Source organism: Thermobia domestica, chromosome 8, assembly GCF_964235325.1.
Source record: "Thermobia domestica chromosome 8, izTheDome1.hap1.1, whole genome shotgun sequence".
In the NCBI taxonomy this organism is placed as follows: domain Eukaryota; kingdom Metazoa; phylum Arthropoda; class Insecta; order Zygentoma; family Lepismatidae; genus Thermobia; species Thermobia domestica.
The window spans coordinates 12,877,908-12,904,271 of NC_137461.1; the positions used below are offsets into that span (position 1 = coordinate 12,877,908).

Genomic DNA, 26,364 nt, shown 5'->3' on the forward strand with positions numbered 1-26,364 from the left:
TTTCTGTCATCTGTTGCTTTAGAAAAAAACTATTCAGTCATACGTATTACATGTCTAACTGGCATTCATTTGTTTATTGTACACAGCCAACTGAATCGGTCACATAATAAACAGCAATGGTTGAAAGTAAATATCTTTTCTTCTCAAGGTATTAGTATTAAATATGAGTTGTAACCTTGCTACCAAATCCCTTTGAGGATAAAGTCTTTCACCGTCGTATTGTTTACAATAGCTGTGGATTAGTACGCGTTATAGAAGGTCAACAAAATAGGGCAAATTCAATTAACTGACTTCAATGATCTGAGGCATCTAGACATATGAGATTGACACATTTTTCTTCCATGGACGAAATTATATGTCCCAAACTAATAGTATGGCAAGCGCAATGTTTCAGTGTGTGGTTGAAAATTTTGATTACATTCTAGTGTCTGAAAGTATTGGCGATAGACTATTGTTTTGATTTATTTCTTTAAAATCTTTGCCATGTAAAAGACGAGTACGAACAGTGCTTTCACAAGAATATAGACAGAATCGAAAGAACTACGAATAGTATATATATATCCTAACAATTGTTGGAAGTGGAACGTTCAAGGGAGTTTCTCAAATATTGAATATCTCATTAACTACTTCATGTACGTTTAGAGTACCTGTACGGAATTTCATGTAACATTTCTACTGGTAAAACTCATAAAGGGGCCGTGGTGGCTCAGTTGAAGAGCGTTCATCTCTAGTGCTTGGGGTCCCTGGTTGTATCCCAATTCGCGCGAAATGAACTTTGTGATGAACAAACATCATCTTCGTGGGTTTCGTCGGGGTTCTCCCGTTTCCTTCCACATTTTTAATTCCACCATTTCATTCATTTCTCATTATCACGTTCTCCTTTGGCCTCACCGACATAAGCGTGGGATGTAAAACTCAAAGATCTTATTTCTTTTTTGGAAAAGCTCATAATTGTGGACGATGGAAATGTTATATACATCTTCATGTACAAAATAGTTTTACCTTTCCCCCTTTCTCCTTCAAGTGAAGCAATTGAACTCCTTTTTCGCCTTCGTTCTTGTGTGGGGACAGAAATTAAAAGCAAGAAAATCTATTAGAAATAGAGACGCCATTTGTTCCGATTTTTTCAGAAAATCACGCATTTTACGAGAACGTCCAGCGTCCCAAGATTACCGCAAAGCACAGTAAGGTATTATATCGGAGAATATCAAATCATTGAAAACACTTACACAATATGTGACAGAAATCCTTAGTTACGTTTGTATATAACTATCCACGATTTGCTGCTACAACTATCGGCAAGGAAATGGTTCTACCTCTAAACTTTTTTTTCCTTTGCTGAGGCGAAATTCCTATTAATCATGTTATAATTTGACCAGCCCATTACCTGCGTTTAATTAACTGTCTAGAATCTGATGCTACACCGGGCCGTAAGCTTCGGTGGATCTCCGACGGGCAACTAGCGATATCTCGAAAAAAAATTGGCGGCCTCGCAGCGACAATCCGCCGTGGCCCCACTTCCGTTTCGAAAATTACACCACCAGCGGCAGAGATGGGACAGAACGCAAATGAAACAAAAAATCATTTCCCTCAAATACGTTAAATCGTGTATATGTGTGATTTGTTTACGTTACGGCGAGTCTAAGGTAGCACTTCAAAAAGTTAAAAAATGTACCCTGGTGCGGGCGCGAACCACCAACCTTATGATTACTAGCAGCGTGTTCTTCCGACTTTGCAACGGAGGCGATTGAGAAAGAGTCGCTTGTAGAGGGATAAATCGTTGAAGTTGCTTTCATTTGGGTAATCAAAGTGTTCCATTAATCGGGTATAACCGACGATAACCTTTTGGATGAGAAAAATGCATTCGCCATGTAACTTTGTAACAAACGTATGAACTTTCATCTACGAAATGTATGATTTCGATATCAGTGTAAAAGCGAGCGTCTTCAAACTTCTTCTTCAGCTTTGAAAAGAATTGAAAGTCAGAAGATGCAAAATCACCAAATAAGACCAACCAATTGTACAAATCATGAAATGCTGCCATTGTGATGACTGCTTTGTGGGTAGGGTTATTATCTTGATGGAGAAGAGCAACTCCTGTTAGTTTTCCATGACAGTTCTGCCGAATATTATCACACACTTATCCTAGATCTGCATAGTTCTCCCTACACACTGTTCGCCCCAATGGAAAAAAATCCGCAACCACTATCTTTCCATCACTTTGGCAGGGCACTGACTTGGCCTTCTTCGGAGGGAGGATGAGGCTTCTTTCCTCAGCTTAAAGTTTGTTTGGACTCTGCTGTGTAATGGTGGACCCAAATCTTATCTACTATTGAGCCAATAAATTATAATTGATCAAGCATGTGCCTCTTGACCATCTCCGAAAAATCTATTTTTTCAGGAATGTTTATCCTATATTAGGTTACTTCAATACCCAATGAATTATTTTTGCAACATCCCATAGCGACGCAGCGGCTGATGCCATTTTGCGTTTATTTTCGATTTAAGCGATTACGTTGTTTTGAATATCGCAGCATGCATTTGCCCTAATAAGTTGATAATTGCTGGACGTCTTCAACTCGTGCACAACTAAAATTTTGATCTCTTAACATTTTATCTTAACACACTTGAACGTGGGGAAATCAGGGTCTACAGAAGCAACATTTTTGAGCATTGAGGGCATGTTTGGGAAGAGGAAGCTGCTGATGTAAAGGTATGAATTTGTGGCAGGTAGTCCGGGGTCAGAAGTTCACGCACAAAATGTATAGACCTGTAGTTGCTCCCAAAGTTTTTTTTAAAGTGAGTGTTTGAGAATGTAAATCAAACGAAAGGACAACCGTCTCTTACATGAGTTGCAGCTAAAACAGTATTAAACATGATTGAATATCATTGATTAGCAAGCAGCAAGAGCAAGGAGTAATTACGGACTCTCTTGTCAAGTGGGCATTTTGACTTTTCTCGCATCTGCTGATAGCGGCATTCTTCATCAGTGCTTCTGTAAGTGCGATAGGACAGTGTTACAACTTGAGGAAAGAAATGAGCTTGACGTTCTTCACAGGACTAACCATTCATCTTCCTTTATTTTACTTCACAACAACAAATTTCCAGTTGTATTTATGAAGAAAACATCTCCTAGAATAAGACGTCATTTCTTTATACTTTGACCCCTTCTACTCAAAAATACAAAACTTTGTTGTGTCTTATGGTATACTAAAGGACTATTCCCAAAATCTAAGATTTTTTCATCCAGGCCCATTGGAGATATTTGACGATGAAACATGCTAAATTGGCATTATTCCCCAAATTTACGACTTTTGTCAGGCCTTTGGAACCAGCTATGGGTCTCTAAATTTTTGTGTATTAACATCCGATCGCGGACCATATGCACACTCAAATCCAGATTTCTACGGCATTTGTTTCCTATTCCCAAGCATGTATTCAACGTCCAAAAGTTTTGACACTGTAGAACCTGATTTCACTCCTATTAAGTGGTTTTAGGCAAAAATGTTAAGAGATCAAAGGTTTATCTCTGTACGAGTTGGAGAAGTCCAAAAACTTTCAATTTAGTAGGGCAAACACATGATAAGATAGTCAAGACAACGTAAATGCCTAAAACCAAAAAAACGCAAAATGGTGGCTGAAAAATTGCAGACCCCCGTTAGCTGAAAATCGCATTTTTTCAGGGGCTCCTGAGAGAAAGGGCTCAATTTCCCAGTGTCGCACGATATGTGATACCCTCCGTACCGTCCAGCTTGGGAAATCGAACACCCCGAAAAGTCGTTCTCTTTTACGACCTCTTTTTAGAGTGTATTCGTTGTCTTTTGCAACCCTTTTCTTCAACCCCTATATAACATGTTACATGTATCGCGCAGCAAAGAATAATCGAACACCCAGAAAACTCGTTGTCTTACGACCTCTATTTGGGAGTTTACTCATTCTCTTTTACGAATACTTTTTTGAAATCTTATTTGAAATAGAAAAATTACATAACACTACTCGTACGAACACATATCAGAGAATAATGGGAATCTACTCGTTCTTTTACGACCACTTTCGCATACCTCCTATGTAAAATAACAGAGCTAATAAAAGAGTGGGACTTATTTTTACCCCCTATTTAACACAGCGGTGAAAACATATGACTATGAACCAATAGCAGGTGTGTACATTTTGTCAACCCCTATGAAACATAGCACAGAATACGAAAGACTATAAACACATTTCTCAACCTCCATGTAACATACCAAAAAATTGCACAACACAGAATAATGGGGAGTATTCGTTCTTTTACTCAACCCCATTTAACATACCAGAGATTACCTAACGTTATGCCATATAAAATAAATTACAACCCCTATATAAGAATATCAGAGAGTAAAGAGTACGAACACATATTCCAACACAGTAACCTTTAAACCCTTATTTAGCATATAAGGGTGTACTCGTTCTCTTTTATGATACCTTTTTTAACTACCAATTAACATGGCAGAGATTATTAAAGACTATGGTGTTTTTTTTCAACTATTATTACCAAAGGTTAGAAGCACTGGTTTTTAACCCAGTAGCAGAAACCACGTTTTTTACAACCCATATTTTGAAGATACCAATTACAAATATATTTATTTGGGATACGCCTTTTTAAGACAACTTTACTCGATTTGGATGAAACTTGGTATACTGAGGTATTCGAGCATGCTGATAAAGAATTTGATATTTATTTTTACCTAGGTCTTATAGTTTATGTGGGATACACCCTTTTTATTGAGTACAACTCTTAATATCGAGGTCAACCGTATATAACTGCTGAACGGAATAAGATATTAAAATAGTGGTTTCACATTTAGCAATAGAACATTGAATACTACGAATTAAAAAAGCGGCCACCTCCAGGTCAAAGGTAAAATATTTGAGCATGCGTAACTCGTAAAACGGTACAACATATTGAAATTCTGTTTGAAGGTGTTTTTTATAAGGACCTCAACCATTAATGATATATTTATATATACAGGATAAGACAAATTGAGTGTTACAAGCCAATATCAAGCGAACTATGCCTAAAATAAGAAAAATGTGAAGAGACAACGTACAATACAGATGGCTCTAGAAAATGGGTCAAACATAAGGTTATCTCCGTTATCTCCGGGTTTTAGGGGAGAGTGTGAACGTGAAAGAAGAATGTGACTGTAAATGGGTTTGTGTGAGTCGAGGCAAAATATACAGACTAAATTAAATTAGGGAAGTACGTAATTTTATATGTAATATGTCTTTGAGTTGTTTCCAATAGAGCCAAACGCAATGACTATGGTTATGGAGTATCAAATCTAATGAATATGAGTTTCATAAAATAAGCTTCTGGAGAGTATAATTCAACAGCAGTCTATGTCATGGAGTGTTTGAAGTTAAATGTATTATGATACCGTGTTCAAAGTCACTGCATAAGTCCACATTTTGCGCAGTATATCTTCTCACGTTGAGAATTCGGACATTCTTGAGACCAGGCAGAATGCTCGACCTTGCCGTTGACACGAAAATAGTTAATCACATTACAAGGCTTTACCCCATGACTACCGTGGGTACAATTCGCACAGAAAGCAGCACTCGTACTGCACGACGTGCTGATGCGTCCGAAGTGTTGACATTTGAAACAGTAACTTGATATAGGAACGGACCCTAAGTCGGGAATTACAAATAGTTGGGAAGAGTATGAGAAATGGAAGTAAGGATTAGTGAATGAGTAACAACGAGTAAACCTGAGTTCTTACTTTTGATGTGAGCTATCAGTACAATATTTTTTCTCAGCCATGTCTAATTTAATCTGATTTAATGGCTTCATCAGTGTGGTTTAGGAGGTTAGGGTTTCTACCAATACGGTCATTGGTTCAATATTAGTCAATATGAGTATCTTCGCTGTTTGCTTACAGTAGACAGTTTCCATTAATAAAATGACATTCCGTAATTTCTTGACATCTTTAGCCTGTCCGGCGTTATAAGTGATAACTTTTTAATGAGAAAAGATTACAATTCCTTAATGGGACTCGGACGATCTGCTAGAGTATTGGCACTATTAGCTTATTTATGTTTAATTACAAGATATCGGACTACAGGCTGAACGATCTTCTCTCTTCTACACAATCTACTTCTTGAGACATTGCTTCGTTCTAACTTGTTTTGCGGTTTTCACGAGAAGGTGAGTCCAGACCTAATTTAAAAGTGTTATTAGCAGCGCTAAAATGTTGGTATTTATTATAAATTTATAAATATAAAATTTGTATGAACGCTGTAACTTTACTCCGGGACACTTGTAAGAAAACTTAAGCTACTCCCTTGGCCATAAGCAATCCCTCGCAGCAGGATGAGCGTGGGGCTTTCACGGTCAAATGGAATAGGTATATCAGGAAACCACTCCGATCGACAAAAACGTATGGCCCGTAAAAAGAAGAAATAGAACTAAAAGAAGCAAGCTTTCGAAAAAAACGTAGAATCCCGCAGCCCAAAAGAGAAAAATGCGCGACTTTTCTTTGTGTTTCATTATGAATTAAATTTTTGTGTTATTTTTTTATATTTTCGTAGATGGACCACGAAGAACACAAACATGGGACACTTTGAACAGTAGACCTGCATGAGTACACGCCCATATCAAATGGAAGAAATTTTCCGCGAACCATGTACTTCCCAATACTCCTTCTAATCATTTAGGGCACCGCTTCGTTCGATTCTGCTGGCTGCTCATGCTCTTCACTCCTTCATTACATAGCTTCGGGTCCACGTTTCTTCTAAACTACAAACCCGATTATATGAAAGAGGTCATAGCGAGGTTGGCGTCCAGAGAAAGCAGTCAGCATCTGAGGCTGGTTTTTGTAGTTTGCTCGATAGCATGTTTAAAATGCCGGCTGACCGGCCAGACTCAACCGTCAATCTGGAGACCAGTTCCTGACTGCAGTTCCAAAGAACTGGGCGATGGAGGCGCCCCATCACTACAATTATAACACAGAAACCAAACAAGTTTGTCAAGTTTGATCTAATAAATTCTGCTCGCTGTTTTGTTATATTAAAACTGATGTGGTATCATGAGGTTTGCTATTAGTTTATTTGATTTTAATTAGTACTACCAGAAACGCTGTGTTCGCGAAAAGATCCCTCAAGCAAACAAATATAACTTGTAGCAAAGTAATAGTACAAACTAATTGTTCCTATGAAAAAGATTTAATGGAAAATAAAATATATATTTATGCCTGACAAAAAAGAAAATCATGCGTGAAGTTTTTATAGACAATCAGTATAACATAATAACTATATTTACTCGTAATTATAATTTTTAAATCATAACCTGAATAAAATGACAATAAGGTGAATGGCATTAAATCAATACTTTCACCATGCATTTATATTTATCTCTATTGATGTGTAAGCCCATGTAAGAAGTATGTGCAACAGTTATGAGGTATAAATTAATATATATAAATAGAACATATTACGTTCAGATTTCCTTTGGGTTTTACACAGTTCCGTGAATGAAGATGATTGGTAAACACTGGAAATCCGAAATTGAGGAAGACATTTTCAATTAAAACAAAATAATAGTAAATAATTTTATAAATACCATAGAGAAAAACACAAGATGATGTTTAGTATCTAATTCTCTGCATAATATATTTGATTGTGGACAAAATCCAAGTGTTCTTCTTATTTCCTTAATATCTGTCACCAAATCCATTCCATTTACATAAATGGAACCTTTAGTTGGCTTATAAAATCCTGAAAGTGAAGAAAGCAAATTAATATTATTTCAAAATCTTATTCACAGAGAATTATCAACTAAAATTCTGGTTTCACTAACATATTGTACCCGCATGTTTATTTTTCGTTTTTTAACTCACTGATCGTGATAAACAGTTTCGTTTCATGGCAAACCCTTTCCTACACCGGCTTTTACCTTTCCACCGTCACCTTATCATACTCTTCCTTCTAGCAGACTAGTCTTGAAGATGGAAACTTGCAGTTAGGTTTAGGTAGCTGGGTTCTTTCATTGACCCACTAGTTTGGAATTGATGGAGGTCCCGAATATCTAACCGACAATTTTGTCAACTTTTGAATGTCATTTAAAGACCAGAATTATTACATAAAATAAAAGACAAATTCTGACCAAACATTATACTATTTAATAAATAATATTAATACAGTTTGGTCAATGTATCTCTGTCTTCCTCAGACGCATTATAAAATACAATTTTTTAAGACTAAAGCTTATATATATATATATATAGTATGTCTCAGAAAATGGGAGAAAAAAACATGCAATACCTTCCAAACGGAAAAGGCTACGGTAGAATTCACTATACCAGTGAATTTCCGAGAAACGTGTACATGAATTCTTCATTTATTCCCATTTGAAAACCTGAAAGTTGAATAAAATATTTTGGATTCAAGATGGCGGTGGGGAAGGGTAACACATGAGGTAAGCTGTACTTGATCAAATTTGTTTGGATATGGCCACATTCATGTCCATTTACATCTATAGAAATTCAAAGCAATTTTGTGTGCGAGCGTTAGAGTTGTGTATGATTAAATTTTGGATATATAAAGACACATAAATATGCACATTATTATTATGGTCCACTGAAATTAGTACGATATACTTTGGTCAATGGAGCACTTTCCATTTTAATCAATTTTACAGGAATCCACATGGAATAATTCGTGAATGTACCTTGTAAGAAAATTGTACGCTTTGGAATTAGACCCGAAGAAAGGGCAAAACCCTTTAGCGGGATGACGGACAAAAAAAATTGGAATTAGAAAATTCATTGTAAGCCTATAGAACATAATATTAGCAAGCGATTTACATAACTTCAACATGCTATATACATTTTGCAAAATATATATATATATATATATAGCCAGTAGCCTAGTTATTGCTAAGTGTTTCAAAATATTTTGACAATTATAATCTCATTAGTTATAAAATAGAAAATATAACTTCTTTTTTAAGAAAGATGATAACACAAGTTTTCATAATTTTTTTGAAAGCAATGGCTTTCTCAAATTTGCCAGATATAAGCCGATACGGATTTTTGTGCATATTATTTCCATCATATTATACTGGAAATAATAACTAACTTATATATATTTATTCAAGTTAGAACAATATATTGGCAGAGAAAAATTGGTGGATTTACGGGAATAACTAACCACTATCTGACCAGGGCAGTTGAGTTGGTTTTAGTTTAGCGTCCCGTTCAGCAGCGAGGCTATATGAGACGTGGACCTACTGATTAACGTGGAAATCGAACCACATGAGCTCCCGCCGGGAATAGAACCCGGGTGTCCCAATTGACCAGGGCCTGAACACTTATTTATTAAATCTAAAATACAGTGTGTTACAGTTTCGACGACTTAACATTATCTTCATCAGACACTCACAGAAAGAGTGGTCTTCATAACATCGAAATATGTATTAAACACAAAAAGGCAAATCACTCTTTGTTCGTGTGGGAAGATACATGTGCTAGAACTCACGCTTTCGAGTATATATTTCGATGTTCTGAAGATATTTCTTTCACTTAGTGTCCGATGAAGATAACGTTGTCAAAACTGTAACATACTTTATACTAGTTTTAATAAATAAGTGTAAATACCCTGGTCAGAAAAGTTTTAGTTAATTCTGTAAATCCATGAATTTTTCTCTGCCTCAATTTCAATTTTTCGAGATTCATCCGAAAGGCTCACACCTCCCGAATGTAATTTCTGGAGTCAACATCTGACGGTGCGTTCATTATTGCATTTTCCTAGCATATGTGGCGACTTGATGTAAGATTTGAGAGGCCCATTTTAAGGTCATACAACAAGCTCACACGTACAGGCTGCTCCGTTAAATCCATGTCTCTTCAAAATTGGACGAGCTAATGTGCTGTATGTGTACCATGCCTGTAATAATGAAGATCACTGACAATACAAAATACCGTTCGATCGGCAGATATGTGGATCATATCGTTTCCTATATATGTGTGTATTGTTTTTAGGAGTAATAAAATAGTTAAATACTACATTATTGAGTATATGTTGTATATTATCATTTGATAAAGCCCCTGGTTGATATGTGTGCATACATGACTGTTTTGTATTAATGGTTTACTTTGTATTACATTAGATAAGGTGTTGTTTTTAATTACGAAGCCGCTATTGACACTGGCTCCACTAAAGGTGGAATAACGCTACATTGACGTGCTTAAGATTAATTTTTTTTATAATGTTTTAAAATTCAATTTCTCTGTAACTTACTGCAGCACAAGCACGTAACATTTCTGATATAATCCAGCCATTTTTGAACTGGTGTGATAAGAATATTAAAACATAATTAAATGTTATGATATTGCTATTCACGTACTCTAACTCTGTCATTAGAAGAGTGCCATTCTAATGAAATTCTTATAATAGTATGTTCACTTTGTATCCTGCCTCATACAAACTTCTGCAGCAAATTTCACTCTTATCTATAGTCATATATATAGATATACCTGTGTTTTGTATGTGATATTCAATTACAAATTGTTGTAAATTCTGATAATAGTAACTTTTCAATGTGGCCTTATTTACTCATACATTTGCTGGTTTAATATTTTTCCAGGTTGTTTTCGATATCGTCAGCATTTGATCATTTTGCTTCAGCGACAAACCTTTTTCATTCAGATAATATGAAGTCCATATTCTATTGCACAAAATCTTGCAATTCTTACGTTACACTTAATTGTGTTTTATGAATCAATATGAACGAAGTGCGTAGTAGCAACCATTTGAAATTATGTATACTACGTTAAAAAATAATTATTATTCCTGTAGAAATGATGCACAAATTATATATATATTTATAAGACACATTAAACTCTAATAGGTTCACCTGTGATAACATCCATAGTTGTTGATTTTCCAGCACCATTGTGTCCCAACAAAACAGTGATTTCTCTTTTATAAATATTCATTGTAAGATTATTCACAGCTACAAAGTTACCAAAACTTTTCACTAATCCTTCTATACGAATGGCTACTTCAGTCCCTTCAGGTACGTCTTCAACACGCGATGACACACTTACTGTGTAAGATATATCAACGTCTTTTCGGCGTTTGCAACACTGCAAAGAAATGAAGTAAACTTCAGTATATGTAAATTATATCCGTTTTTTTAAATATACACTGTAATGATATAAAATATAACGAATAAAAGATAAACCTATCGGAAAGAACGCAACAACCATTGTGAAAGCTCAAAAGTTTAACACAGATTATTAAATATCATAATGATGTAATCAGAGTTAAGTTCGTGTACGTGAAATACAATACATATGCTTGAAGTTTCTGTGTTTTATATTATGCTATGCTCTGTGTTTTTCATTAAATTGTTGGATTATAGTCATGCAAAATGAAAGCTATCAGATGAGAAGTTATCTCATTCTATTAAACAAATATCTGCCCTTTTTTATCTTTCCCTTGTAATAACACTCAAATGGCTGTTATAATAGCAGGTAAACTATATTTAGGTCTACGTGTAAGATATAGAATGTCAATCCAAGAACTGTCTGATGTCCACCACAGTAAGAATTACAATGACTACTACCTGGCTTTCTCAGGCTGACGATTCTGCACTCAGCAGAGCTACAAACTGTCCTAATAATTTTACATAAATTTCAACGTTTAAAGGTGTTTATACAGTTTATATTTCCTCAAAAGAGATCCATCCAGTAGTTGCATGCGTTACGCTTAATTAATGTACGTGAAAAGTATTTCTTGTGACATTGCTTTAATCTACCATTATTTCTACTCATCCCAAAACTGAAAAAAAGCTTGTGACTGATTTCAACTATTACTATAAACATATTGTGAATGACATGACAATCCTTATTTTACATTAACATTTTGCATACATATAAGTTTACAATATCCAAAATAAGTAACTGCTATAAGTAACTGGTAAAATGCCAATATACACTCCAGATTCTAATACACTAGTAAAACTCAAACAGCTCGTTATATGTTATATAGTTTCATAGAAATCCTCTCAATAACAGAGAATACAAATAATACTTCGTGTTCGGAGTACCACACCTCCATCATCAGGGAGAGGAAGTTCTTCCTGAACATTTCACGATTTTATATCATTTCATTTTATGTGTTACAGAGAAATGAAGGATTATGCAAACTTAGGCATACTTCTCCTAACCCCCTTCGGTAGGTAATTATGACTGTTGATTGGATTTAGTTCTCCGAATATTTGTTTCCATCGTATTTCTATGATTATGTATCATTGTGTGGTATTATATACTCGATAGATCATTGAAGATCAGAAGTACTGCGTTTCACATTGATGTAGTAAGGCTGACACATGCACACATTACCATCGATACTCCTTCATAGACTCACAGAAATAAAGCAAATTACAGGAGGTAAATATAACTTAACAAATGACATTCTTTATTATTATGCTTTGAAGTTGTAAATTGACCAAGACTTGGAACCGAATAATCACGCACTTCGTCGCTGAATCATGGATTCGATACCTGGGTAAAAAGGGGACAATTGTGGATTTTTAACAAACAATCTTCACAGACGACGCCTATTTCTACCTTTAACGGTATGTGAAGAAATAGTTCTGCAGGATATGAGGCATAGACCAACCGCGATATTCAAGAAACCAATGTGCCCTCTGAAGGTAACATTGTAGTGTTAGTTTTGGGCAGGGGATCTATTGGTCATATTTCTTTGAAGATTAAGCTACTGTCAATGAACTAGATATCCAGCGATGACTACACGATTTTTTGTGGAATGTGCTGTACGCAATAGAAGATGACACGCTGCGGCTCCAACAAAACGGTGCTACTTGTAACACTGGCACACTAGAATTGATCTCATGTGTAAAATAATTGGGTCTGCATAATTTCGCGCAAGCCGCTCAACTGACCACCTGGATCAAGTTATCTGCCACCTCTAGATGTTTCTCTCTGATTACTTGAAGAAACAAGTATATGTCGAAACCCAACAGACAATTCAGATCAATAAGAACAAATTATCCTGTTACCGCAGCAAACGTAGTTCCTTTTAATACAAATCGTATTAATACTTTTTAACGAAAAACTGACTGATTGCCTCAATTCCCGTGGATAGCTTTGTTTCATATAATCCTTTATTGTCAGCTGGAAGATATATTACATTTAATTAAATATTAGTTTTCGCTATTCTATTCTTCTGTACTTGTCTTTATCAAATTGAAAGTAACATTGACATTTCAACAACCTTCAGATGCATACACACGCATATATATTGTATATATTAATAACTTTCCATCTCCACCAACCAAACCAAAATCATCTTTACCATAACAACTTTTTTGTGTTGTGTTTATAGTTTTTGAGCATAAATGTGTTGTGATATGGAGAACTTCTTATTTATTATTTGAGATGGGTAGGTTTTAATAAATTTTATTATTAATGGGAGGATATTTTTAATAAATTAAAGAAATATTTTATTTTATTTGTAAATTTTATATATTTTGATTAATTAGAAAGTGTAACGTGTAATTGTGTTGTAATAGCGTATATTACTTAATGAATTTAGATTATAGTATTTAAGTGTCTGGAGATTTAATTATAAATAATTTTTATGGTTGAGCTATACATACCTTAAGATGTTTTGTTTGCATGATGTGACGAATGTTTTAATTTTCGGTGTTTTTAAATATGTTGGTAAATTTTAAAATAATTAAAAATTTTCACTTTTTGGTAATAATTATAAAAAATATATTGGTTTTACGTTAACTAAATATATAAAAGTAATAAGGCTTGTATTAGCAGTTTAGTTTTATAAAAAATAGTTAACTAAAAGCGAACCATCATAAAATGGTAGTTAGTAATATTTGTAACTATTAAATCTTAATACTATAATTTTTTCTATTAAACTTTAATCTAAAATTTTAACTTTAATCCAATGTAAATTTCGTTTTTATTTTTTTAACCAATAAAATTGATCGTTTTATGTTTTAATGTTAATTGCCTTAACTACTGGTCAAACTTTTGTTGCAAACCTTATTACATTATAATTAAATTTGTAAACAATTAATTTTCGCAAATTTGAATATTATGCCATATTCAAATTGTTTGTGCTAACATAGTAATTTTATTACATTTTTTTTTTTAATTAAACTTACATTAATTTTTTAAATTTATATTTACACCATGTTGCAAGATAGCGTTTTAACAATATTTTATAAACATTAAAACACAACCATGCGTAATTTAATTACATAAATAAACAATAACAAATAGTAAAAATAACGATAACACGCGCCATTCCAACACATTACAATTTTACATCTTTTTTATAATTTTTTAACTCAAACTTGACTTTACAGTTACAATAATTATCAATAAATAACCTATAATAATTTGTTATTATATTCCATATATCTACAATATATATATATATATATATATATATATATATATATATATATATATATATATATATATATATATATATATATATATATCAGACAAACCGTCCCTGGGATTTTTCTGGGTTCGTAGGGCACGTAGACACTTAAAGAAAAATTGCATTACCAAACCGTATTTGAAGAATCAAATAGTACTGCCTCCATATCCAGTGATTTAGCTTTAATACTTCCACGGGATGTCAACTGAAAAGTTTCTAATGAAAAGTGGTTTCGATTTCATTGGAAGATTTATAGAAAAAGAAACACTTTCCGTTAAATCCTATGGTCTGGCTTCTGCGTGTGTTAATTGTTGTTGAATTGCTACTATCGGATTGAATTGCTACTACAGGACGTAGCGTAAGTACACCCTTTAAATTAAAAAAAATGAATAACGGAATGATATGTGAAGAATCAAAAGGTGATGTTCCATATCCAGTGGCTTAGCCGAAATACTTCCATGGCGTGTCAACTCCAAAATTTCAAATCAAAAGTGGTATCAGTTTCCATTTCTTTGGAATTGTTATTGAAAAACAACATTTACACATAAGCACTTTTCGTTAAATTGATACCTACGGTTTGGAATCTACGTGTATTATTTGTTGTTGAATTTTCACTATCTGACCACCGGCCCCATAAATATTATTCGGCTCGTAATGCACGTAAACACTTCAAAGAACAAACCGACTTAGTGCCCAAATAGTTCTTTGCAAGACAGACTGTCACAGCGAAAACAAGGAATAAAATTACGTATTCCACGTAGTTAGGAGATTCAAAAATACTTTCCCTAGTATGTATGAAAAAGAGCTGAAATGTCATGTGAAACAGTTAGCTGATCGCTCAATGCTGTTATCACAGAATGAATACCTGAAACTTGATTGGTTTACCCTAAGAAATTAATATCAAACACAGGCTCAACTAATATAATCACAGTGCTTTGAAAGATTTTTAATACGAGTTTATGAAGTGACGTCCCAATTCCTTTCTTAGAGCATTTGTTCCTCTATTTATTTATTTATTTATTTATTGTCATTTTATACTGAAACATTTTAACATTTTGATAACATAACAATTCAATAACAATTGGAGTTCAATATGGTGCAGCACAACAGCAACTTTACCAATATAGCTTATTTATAGGCTAGAAGATCTGAAAGTATACTCATTTGAAAATAAAATTTCTACAGTTCCTGGTAACTGATTGCAAGTACTGACAATTCGATTTAAAACAGATCTATTGACGATATTTACCCTCGGTGCTCGAGTGCAAAAGAGATCAATAGATCGTGTTCTAGCGGATACGTGAAAATAGATCTAACTTAATAACTGTTCACACGATATATGTCCGTTTACAATTTTTTAATGCAGAAATATTATGTCAGACATTTTGTTTGACAAGGGGAGGTTTGATACTAAGGGAATTTAGAACGTCATTTTTTGGAAGGAACACACATTGAGAACAACGACTTTCAATAAAGCATGCATTTGCAAAGTTCTGAAAAGTGTTGGAGAAGTATTCTTTCCGATCATCACCAATACTGAATGCGGATGAGACTTGTGTCATGTGTTTACGTTAATCACAAAGTGATATGTAAGAAATGGAAACGAGTTGTGGGCAAGTCGACATCGATCCAAAGATTTTGGTATATAACTTTGCTGTTCTTCGTGAGTGTCAGTGTGTACCGTCCCTCTTTATATTTCCATGTCATAGAATGAGTGAGAGACTGATGGTTGATGCTCCAGGCGAGAGTATTGCTGTAGCAAAAGTACTGGTTATGTAATGAGTAATACCTTTTTAACTTGGTTGCAACACTTTGGGAAATACTCTCATTTCCCACTAAGAACCTAATTCTGCTAATTGTTAAGAAACATGGCAGCGATAAGGAACTCAAAGTGATGGAATATGTGAGGGATCAGAGTATTTACAGCTCAATACTCCTCCACATACCACTCCTAAGACTCAAAGCATCGACAGGTGTTTTAAGAAACGATTTAAAGACTCATACAATAAAGCTTTTTCACTGTGGGTGCGCAAGAATTGTGGAGTAAAGGTAACCGAAAGAGACGTAGCTCAACCTGATTTACAGATATACTCAAAGGTGTGTCGCATGGACATTGCTCTCAATGGATTTGCGTGCGCCAGTATATATTAACTGAACCCTAAGATATTCACAGACACCGACTGTCTGTTCGCAAACTTGATTCGTGTTGCAAGATGTTACATTAGGCCTATCTGTGAAAACCCACAACCTTCAACTTCAGCAACGGTAGAGGAAAAGGGGCCTACTTCTCGTTCGTCGTATGCAGCACACGTTCTAAACATATGAACGACGAAACAGAATCTTCTCAACCATCAACTAGTAAAGAGCTCTCTACTAGCGAGCAGGTATTATCATTGCAGGAAAATCCCTATGTGTCACGATACGATCGAACCAGAAGAACTGGAGAGAGTGTGATATTAATATATTCACCATATAAGACGCAAATTGAAACTAAAGTGACTTCAGCGCGAACTGTCAAAGGAAGGTAGCAAGAAGCTAATGACCTAATACACGGACAAAGAGAAAATACTACCAGACGAACAGGAAAGCAGCACTGAATGCAACATTTGTGGTGAGAATCTCAATGAAGGCTGGGTGTAGTGTGAATTCTGCAGTAGCTCGGCTGATAAAACTACACACCTATCTAATCCATTACGCACGTTATTACTATCAGCTTCGTGGGCAGGTGTTCTTATTGTTCCTTCTAAGTCTAGAATATGATGTTTTTCAAATATTTTACGTGTATGGTGGTACCCGCCAATATTCCAAATATCTCAAATGAGGCGATCTTTATTGTCATTGTTTATTTCATTCTTTTTGCCTTTATGTCATTATCTTGGGCTTGTCAATAGAATTTCCATTCCAAATAAATATTTCAGGCTTGTTTTGAAATAATTTTACATCTTATTACCAAGAGGTATCACAATGTGTTAAAATGTCCGAGGGTTCCTACTTTTCTCTGAAGAATGTAAACTAGGATTCACATGTTTAACTTGATGTTTTTACTTTCGGAAAATGCTTTGTACTCTTCAGTTAGGTACTAATTTGTGCAAAACAGAAAGTTTTGCGCCATTAAAATTCCCACCAGAAATTAGGGACGAAAATGTCCCCTTACAACCTCCTTTTGGCTTGTTACGAGACTAGAAATTTTGTGATTCCTGATGCAGATCTGAACATGTTTTCAAAGCTTTTGTATCCGTTCACCATTTCCTTACCGTGTTCATCTGCACTCAGAGAACAACATTTCCAATTCCGTCTGGAGTTTCGTCAGTGGATGAGCGACGAATCGATGTTTTCACCAGTACAGTCTGACGATGGATGAGGCGATCTTCTAGAGTAATGAAGATATCAACATACTCAACGCTCACTATTGGTCCAGAGAAAATTCTCACTTGGTACTTTAAATTGGCAATCAACATATCTGGAGTCTAAATGCCTGGTGAAGTATAGTAACAGGCCAAATAATTGTTCCCTATTTCTTCCATGGTTCCTTAACAGGTGTAGGGTACCCTAAGTTTTTGTCGGATGTTCTTTGTGAGCTCTTGGAAGACGTGCCACTAGCAACTCGTGACTACAACAAGATGGTTGCCTTGCTCATTTTGTAAGAATTGTCAGACAAACTGTTGCTCGTTTATTCTCAAGCAGGTGGATTGGAAGAGGATTCCCGGTTTTCTGGCCAGCATGTTCTGCGGACCCGGCTCCAGTCGATTTTTTTCTTCGGGAATGTGCTAAGAATTTGGTTTACCAAGAGCGTCCTAGTACAAGGGAGGGCATGATGGAAAAGATCCGCAATGTCTGTAATAGACTAAGTGCAAATAAAGTGTTAGGAGAAGTCAACAATGTCTCGCTGCAAATTCGCATGTCTATCTTAGGTGCTAGACCTTTGAATATTTCTTGTGAGATATTTAATGTGTCTACGTGCACTACGTGCCGAAAAAATGCCAGGGAAGGGTGTGGTCTCATAGTAGCAATTCAACGACAAATAACACACGTAGATGCCAAACCATAGAATTAAACGAAAATTGCTTCCTGTAAATGTTATTTCTTTTTCTATAATACTTCCAAAGAAATCGAAATTGATACTACTTTCCATTTGAAATTTTGGAGTTGACTCCGTGTGGATGTATTGCCGCTACAGCACTTGACATGGAAGCATCACCCTCTGATTCCTCGTATACGTTTTGGTAGTAAAATGTTTGGTTTAAAATGTCTACATGCAGTACTAGCCGTGAAAAATGCTTGGGTCCGGTGGTCTGATACACCCTATATACATATATATATCGGTAACTATATTCTACTCTTCATTATTTCCCAGTTGCCCAGTTTGCAGAGTGTTGTCAGTGACAAAGGTTGTTATTAGATACTCCAAATTTTGCTTGAAATGCCCGCTGTTTACAAGACAAATATTTCTTTTAAAGAATATGGTGCCAACACAACAACAGAAGGCAACATACGCAAAGTCAAGATACGTTATGACTGTTCAAGGAAAATTTCGGTGAAGGTTTAGGGTCGATCTACTTGACATGAAGTCCATTGATCGTTGGCATACATAACTTATGGAGGTTTCCTATGGAAAGCCATCGCATCCAGAGGGTATAGTGGATAGTGTTCAGCAATTAGCCGAACCCAGACCCCGAAATCATTTCAGAAAGCGAGCCGTGAGTGAGCATTGCCCCGCTCAAGAGTCTGGAATGTTCTCCGTAATCATTTGAAATTTAAAGCTTACAAATTGCAATTAGTGGGAGCACTCACTAAAATGACAAATAAAGTTCGCACTCTCTCCAGCAGACACGTTGGGATTCCTGGAAATTGATGATTTTATGGACAGGATATTTTTCACTAATAAGGCGTCCTTCCATATCAATGGCAAAGTCAACAGATATCATGTTCTAATCTGAGGGTTCAGAATACCTGTGCAGGTCAGTTAGCATGGCAGAGATACTCCAAAGATGAAAGACTTTGATATAATGTGCAGATCGAAGAGTTATCTTACTTTTTTGTACAAAGAAGTATAACGGGACATTACTAACCTGACACTCTCCAGATGAAGTTAATATCACAAATTGAAGATCTCGAAGACTACATTTTGTAACAGAATGGTACTCCATCATGCTTCCATAACGACATGAGATTGTGACTGTATAAACATCTCCCAGAGCGTTGTTGAAATAGCCTCAGAAGTGTAAATATGGCATCATCTAGCTTCTCTTTATGGAGTAATTTGCGAAAGACCGTGTCTTTGTTTCATCACAGCCACGATATCTCACCGATCTGCGAGAGCGGATAGCAGAAAACTATGCTGCCTTTAAAAGATATATATTGATTCGAGAATGAGACGAAATCGACAAGATATCTGCCGTGTCACGTAGGTCATCTATATTGAATCTTTCTAAGGTAGGTAAAAACTTGTGAAATGCTCGATTCCAGTTCCAGTTACCTACATTACTGGAGATTTATATAAAGGAAGACTCGGCCTTAGAGCACTGTGGACTGTTTCATTAATTTTCTTTTAAATGAAAGTTGTTTGAAAAAGATGATGTATTAAGATGGTTCGTAACAAAATGGCCGAAATAGACTGTTTTAATTTGTTTTTTACACTGTTGATGAAATAAGGAAAAATAAGCGGTGCATGAAAATTGAAATTGAATAACAGTATATTAAAATTGTGACAAATAACAAAATTGTCAAAAATATTGAAATGTAAATAGTACACATTGAATAAAAGATGAGAGCAAAGCTCCCCAATACTTAGTGTTTACAGCGTCATGCAAATGCTCGATTCAAATGATAAAATTTAATTACGAAAACGAAATATTCAACAATGGTATTGTAATCAACTGTATTACTATAGTGATACTTATTTATAAAAGGAGACACTAAGAAATGAAAAATGTAAAAATAATCTTACTAAGCATAAAAAATTCCACGGTTTAGCTAGTCCATACTTTCCTGGAAATACGTTACTGAAATAAAATGCAAGGAAACCATATAGAATCATATTAACAAAGAACATCAAAATTGCTAATCCCATTGGAAGGTTCTCAAATGTAGAGGCTTTAAACATGTTGGACCACTTAGCGCCAATACCTAGAAAAGGAAAGTTCTATATTCGTTTCAAAACAATGAAATATCATAGTAAATATTTTTAGAAATGAGCAATGCAATTAAATATTATTGAAGGAATAAAAATATTATATACTTCAGTTGACACTTAGTTAAGATGACAGTGCTCAATATTAATTGTTGAAATTGTTTACAAATACACATGAAAGAAATTGAATATGTTGAATGTAGCCTGTTTCGTTTATCATATACCTCTTCAGGTTCTACGGTCCACAGTAGATTTGGGTACCCATGTTTTGTATCTCAGATATTCATACATACACAGGCCTTCAATCGGTGGCAGTTTCATTTTATTTACGGTTGTGGTTCACAAGTGTGATGATGCTCCAAAATCTGGTTACATGACATTCAGAGCATTTGGTCTAAGAAATCCCTCACTATAATTGCAATTTTTTAACTCAGAAATCACAGTGTCAAGACTTAATAATGGTCCATTTTTATTGTTTCCCAGTTAACTTTCTGACTTGTTATGTTGTTATAATATTGGTTTTTATATTTTAAGTTTTGGGGAAGAAATTTCTCCATAGTATCTGCATTTTTTAAACACTAACTTAGATAATATAATTCATAGTATTCATTGAATGTATGTTTAGAACATATTTTCCTTCAGTTATTTACTATAGACCAAATGATTTTAGTTGGATATAAAAAAAATTGAGCAAATGAATTTTTGGAATTTTTCAATCAGAATGTAGCTCCTAACTTGCGAAAATACTTTAAACCTTTAAACCATAAGACACTTACTCCGAAAATTTGTTTGTTTAAAAATATTTATACGAAAATATTTTAGAGTAAAAACGGTTCTCCATTTTTGTTGTTTTTATTGTTATAACAATCAAGCACACTAATAAGCTTACTAATACAACATTTACTGTTTACTTTTATTACGAAACTCGATATGCCATTACCCAGTTACTCGTATCGGTATGTTATGACATATTTTCACAATTATGGTATAACACGGAATATATACACTGAGTTGAATATTAAGTAAAATGCTTGCTATACGAAATCGTATTAAAAACTGAATAGTAGGTGTTCGTTAGGATAGATTATGGTAGTTAAAGTTTGGTCAGGTAATTTGACGTTCAATAGATGATGTGGTTTTACCGACACGTTTACTGTTCCAATGGAGGTCAATTTGAGTATCTTTAGTGCTTATTGCTTATCTAACGGCTACACCAAAAAAGTACTATTATACAATTTCTTGATATCTTTAACCAGTCCGGTATTATAAGTAATGACTTTACTTATGAGGATTGGGCAAGCCTTTAATAGCACTACAACAGTTACCTTCAGCATTGGCATTATCAGCATGTTTATCATTGATTACAAGATATCGGACTGCAGGTGTGGCGTTAAATATCTTTTCCACCCTATCTACAATTCGAGAGATTGTCTCGTTTTCGCTTGTTTTGGGATTTTAACGAGGTGGTAAGCTGAGATCCAAATATAAAGTGATTATTACCAATAGAAAGTCATTAAACACACATTTATAAATTCAAATATGTTTGGAAGCGGCAACTTCACACACAGAAGCTTGCGAGAAGAGTTTACGCTACTCCCCTGTATATCCCATAAGCACCCACTCACAGCAGAATCAAGCGGGTGCTTAAGGAGAAAGGGGATGGAACAAAACCATTCCTGTTTACGAAAACGCGTTCTCGAAAAAACTTGAATTAAAACAAAAAGAAAACCATTTGAACGAAAATGATAGACTTCCACCAAGCCTACAAGAGAAAAGAACTCGCAGATATTTATCGTTTTTTACTCTTCTATTTCGGCTTTATATTTTTAACATATTCAAAAACTCGTACACCGGACAACACAAACACTGGGCGCACACAATTGCATGCAGGCAAGAGTGCACCTCTACCCCACATGTAGAAAGACGTCCACGGATGAGGCACTTCCCAAGATTACTACAAAAGCCAAGCGAGTTCTGTACCAGTATTCGAGACTAAGAGGTCATGCCGGAACATGCAATGAATTGTGACGCATGCAAGAAAAATGAAGCTGCTCTCTGTTCTACCCCCTCCACGACGATGAGGCTACACGGATGGGAATCTGTTTCAAGAAACAAAGAAACATAATGTTTCTGTATCTTCCCAATTTTGTTCTATCAACAATGACAGTAATAGTTGATTTCTACCAATGCACATTTCAAAATAACAGAGACATCAGGTTCTCCTTGCGACATTTTGCCATTTAACTCACAATATGGCCTATAGAATGCAAATTTTCAATGCCATTTCTGCAATAGCTTTCCATTCACTCCGTTCTTAGCCACCTGGATAGCCTTTTTATTCTTATTTGTGCGAGGAGCGTCTTAATATTGTCCTCCCATCTGCGCTTCGATCTTTAGAAAGGTCCTTTTCCGATTACGTTTTTTATTAAAGGTAGAAAACTTTCCTACTTAAATATATTTTTGCTAAACAACCTGCCCACATAAGCCTCCAAAACTTGATGACTCTATTAATGTTTGGTAGACACTATAAATTGTACTGTTCCTATCCGCAATTCACCATTACCGTTCCTCTTTGGTTTAAATATTTGTCTTTCTTAAATACTGTCAGTGTGAGTTTTCCCCTTAAAATAAGCGACCATGTTTCGCAACTGTACGGTACAACAAGCATGATTATTATTTTATGTAGTTTCAGATTGAAATACTTCAACAGATTTCGCGGCGACAAAAAAATGAATCAGATAATAAAAACAATTCCCTTATTTTAATCGACATTTAATTTCTTAGTAGATACGTTTGTTTGTTTGTTTTTTTTTTTTTTTTTGAAAATTAACATTAATTATATATTATTAAAAGTAACCCCTTTGGCTGAAGCATTACTTGATATTTCACGCATTCATAATTTGTAATACTACCATCCGGAAGAACCTTCATGTATTTAGTTTCCTCTCTAATTAGTTTTAAACACATAAGTTTATCCCTGCAAGCATATAATAAGACGTCTACATTTCTTTTATATTGTTCTGCTATCGTTCCCTAGTATATTTACATCGTTAGCAAACGCCATATGCCGGTGAATACCAGTCAACTCTAGAACCTGGTTGCTATCTTCTGTTTTATTTATAGTTTAATCCAAACCATAGTTGAATAAAAATGGCGACAACGTATCAGGCCATTATGGTCGTGAAAGCTCGTGGACAAGAATTTTCCTAATTAGACATTATTTCGAGATTCATTTAAACATATCGTAATAAATCTAGGTAGTTTTTTCGGTATTCCAAACTCTCTGAGAATGTTTTATAATGTTTCTGTCCTAAACGAGCAGTAGGTATTTCTGCAATCAATAAATAACTGCATTTCCGGGGCATTCTATTTATGATTCTTTTGTAGTATTTGTGGAATGCTAAGTATCTGATCGGCAGTTAATCAATTGCCTCCTACATCTATACGCGAACGATACAATATGTGTAATAAATGTTTTTATACTGATTGTTGTTGTTTTCAAGTGTTAGTTATGTGCCATTTTGCTGATATGAGTTGACTGAAGAGTGGACAGCATAGTGTATATTGTACTTGCGGTTACTGATGCAAGCTTTGCTCATATAACCAAAAGAAGTAAATGCTTATTTTAATTTAATGCTCCACTGTTATACCCCTTTAGGTATAGGAGACGTGCTATAAATAAAAGGGACTGTTTGTGAAATTAATTTGCCTGGGGTTTCCTCTGCCGTGAATCTCAGATTGCATGCTAGTCGCTAGATCAAACTAGAGGGATGGTATTATCACATGTCAAATTATAATATTTATTCATCACTAATTATCCGCACTTAAATGATAACTATCAAGTAGTAGAAAATCATGTCGATTTGTTGTTACTTACTTAAAGTATTGTTGCGATTTGTTTAAATAAAGAGAACAATTTGCAAATACCTTCTAATTCCCAAGCAACAGTTATTTTAGGGAAAGCCAGATACAAAACGTTGTATGGCGTAAAAGCTGCTACCATTTTCTCGAATACAGACCATTTGTGATATTCACCAATGTTATACACAGCGGCTGCGTGTACAGCAAGTATCCAAACAATCATAGATACCATTAGAGCGATGTTTCCTGTAAATTGAAAGAAAAGAAATGAGATTTGCTAACTTTACGTCCCACAGTTATGATGTGTCGGCTAAACGAGGCGGTGATGATAACTAAATAAAATGGTGGGATATAAAAAGTGGAAGGAAATTGAAGAACACCAAGAAAAAACACTAATGCAGCACTTGTCGCCACAAAGCCCATTTTGGACGAGTTGGGATAAAAGCAGGGATCCCGCACACCACATGCAAACACTACCACTGAGCCATAGCTTCCTCTGTTTCCTATAAAGTGCGGTATTATTATATACGTTAGTTAATTAGGGATTGATATCATAAATGTTTGTTGTGAAAATTCTTTGTGAAGATACATAAACAATATATTTCTAATTTATAAACTGTATTTCCTACTTTTGGAACTGTATTTACTTTCTTAGTAACAACATATTTCCGATTCTTGAAAAAAAAAAAAGATTTTTTGAGTTTTTTCATTAGTTCCTATGCCTATATGATTAAATCTCGTAATTAAAATTTTACGTATATCTCATGTAATTGATTAATAGTAATTTCAAGTCAGTAGAAAAGGGTAAGATATAAAACATATTTAACATCTGAACGTTATGAACATGCAAGATAGATAATTTCCTTACCAAAAGAAGCTATGCAACACTGATATGCGTTGATATTGATTGACATGCATCTAGGTTTGATTATTCAATCTATTGTGGTTAATTAGCCTTCGTTTTGTGCTTCAAACACCATTCATTTGTACGATTTCATTCGTAATATCAAATACGAATCATTCCATATTGTTCCAATAAGCATAATTTAAAGAACTGCTTGGGTATGGTGAAGTATAAACTGGAAATAGCTAATGGTTTTGGAATTAACTCCAAAAGTGTTCTGGGACGAACCGAATGAAACTTCTGTCTAAGTACAATTTATTTCGAAAGAGTAAAGACGGACAATGTCGTGTTCAATGCTAGTTAGAGAGAAATTATTTTGCTTTTGAGTGAAGTTGTTATAGCAAATGATCGAGTGACTTGCGTTGCAGCAAAAGAATCAAACACGAAATGTGTAATTGCCTAGAGCTATAGTATATACACTATGAGATCAAAAGTATCCGGACACTCCAAAAAACATACACTTTTCATATTAGCTGCATTTTTCTACCACCTACTGCCAAGAGCTCATTATCAGCGACCTGATTAGTCATTAGACATCGTGAGAAAGCAGAATAGGGCGCTCCGCGAAACACACGGACTTTCAACGTGGTCAGGTGATTGGGTGTCACTTGTGTCAGAAGTCTGTAAACGACATTTCCACACTCCTAAACATCTCTAGGTCTACTGTGTCTGATGTGATAGAGAGGTGGAAACGTGAAGGGACGCGCACAGCAGAAAAGCGTACAGGCCGACCTCGTCTGTTCACTAACAGAGACCGCCGACAGTTGGAGAGGATCGTAAAGTGTAATAGGCAGACATCTATCCAGACCATCGCACAGGAATTCCAAACTGCATCAGGATCCACTGCAAGTACTATGACAGTTATGTGTGAGGTGAGAAAACTTTGATTTCATGATCGAGCGGCTGCTCATAAGCCACGCATCACGCAGGTAAATTCCAAATGACGCCTCGGTTGGTGTAAGGAGGGTAAACAATCGACGATTGAACAGTGGAA

At 35.0% G+C, this 26,364-nt stretch overlaps 1 protein-coding gene across 1 annotated transcript in view; it reads right to left on the reverse strand.

Moving 5' to 3' along the window:
- LOC145691728 (phospholipid-transporting ATPase ABCA3-like) overlaps positions 1-26,364 on the reverse strand; it is a 229,436-nt gene that overhangs the window by 175,123 nt on the left and 27,949 nt on the right. The window contains exons 3-6 of the mRNA XM_081767060.1: positions 24,533-24,712; positions 20,423-20,601; positions 10,895-11,126; positions 7,601-7,755 (exon numbers count right to left, since the gene is read on the reverse strand). Of these exons, the coding sequence (XP_081623186.1) occupies positions 7,601-7,755; positions 10,895-11,126; positions 20,423-20,601; positions 24,533-24,712 (746 nt within the window). The remainder of the gene's footprint in view (positions 1-7,600; positions 7,756-10,894; positions 11,127-20,422; positions 20,602-24,532; positions 24,713-26,364) is intronic.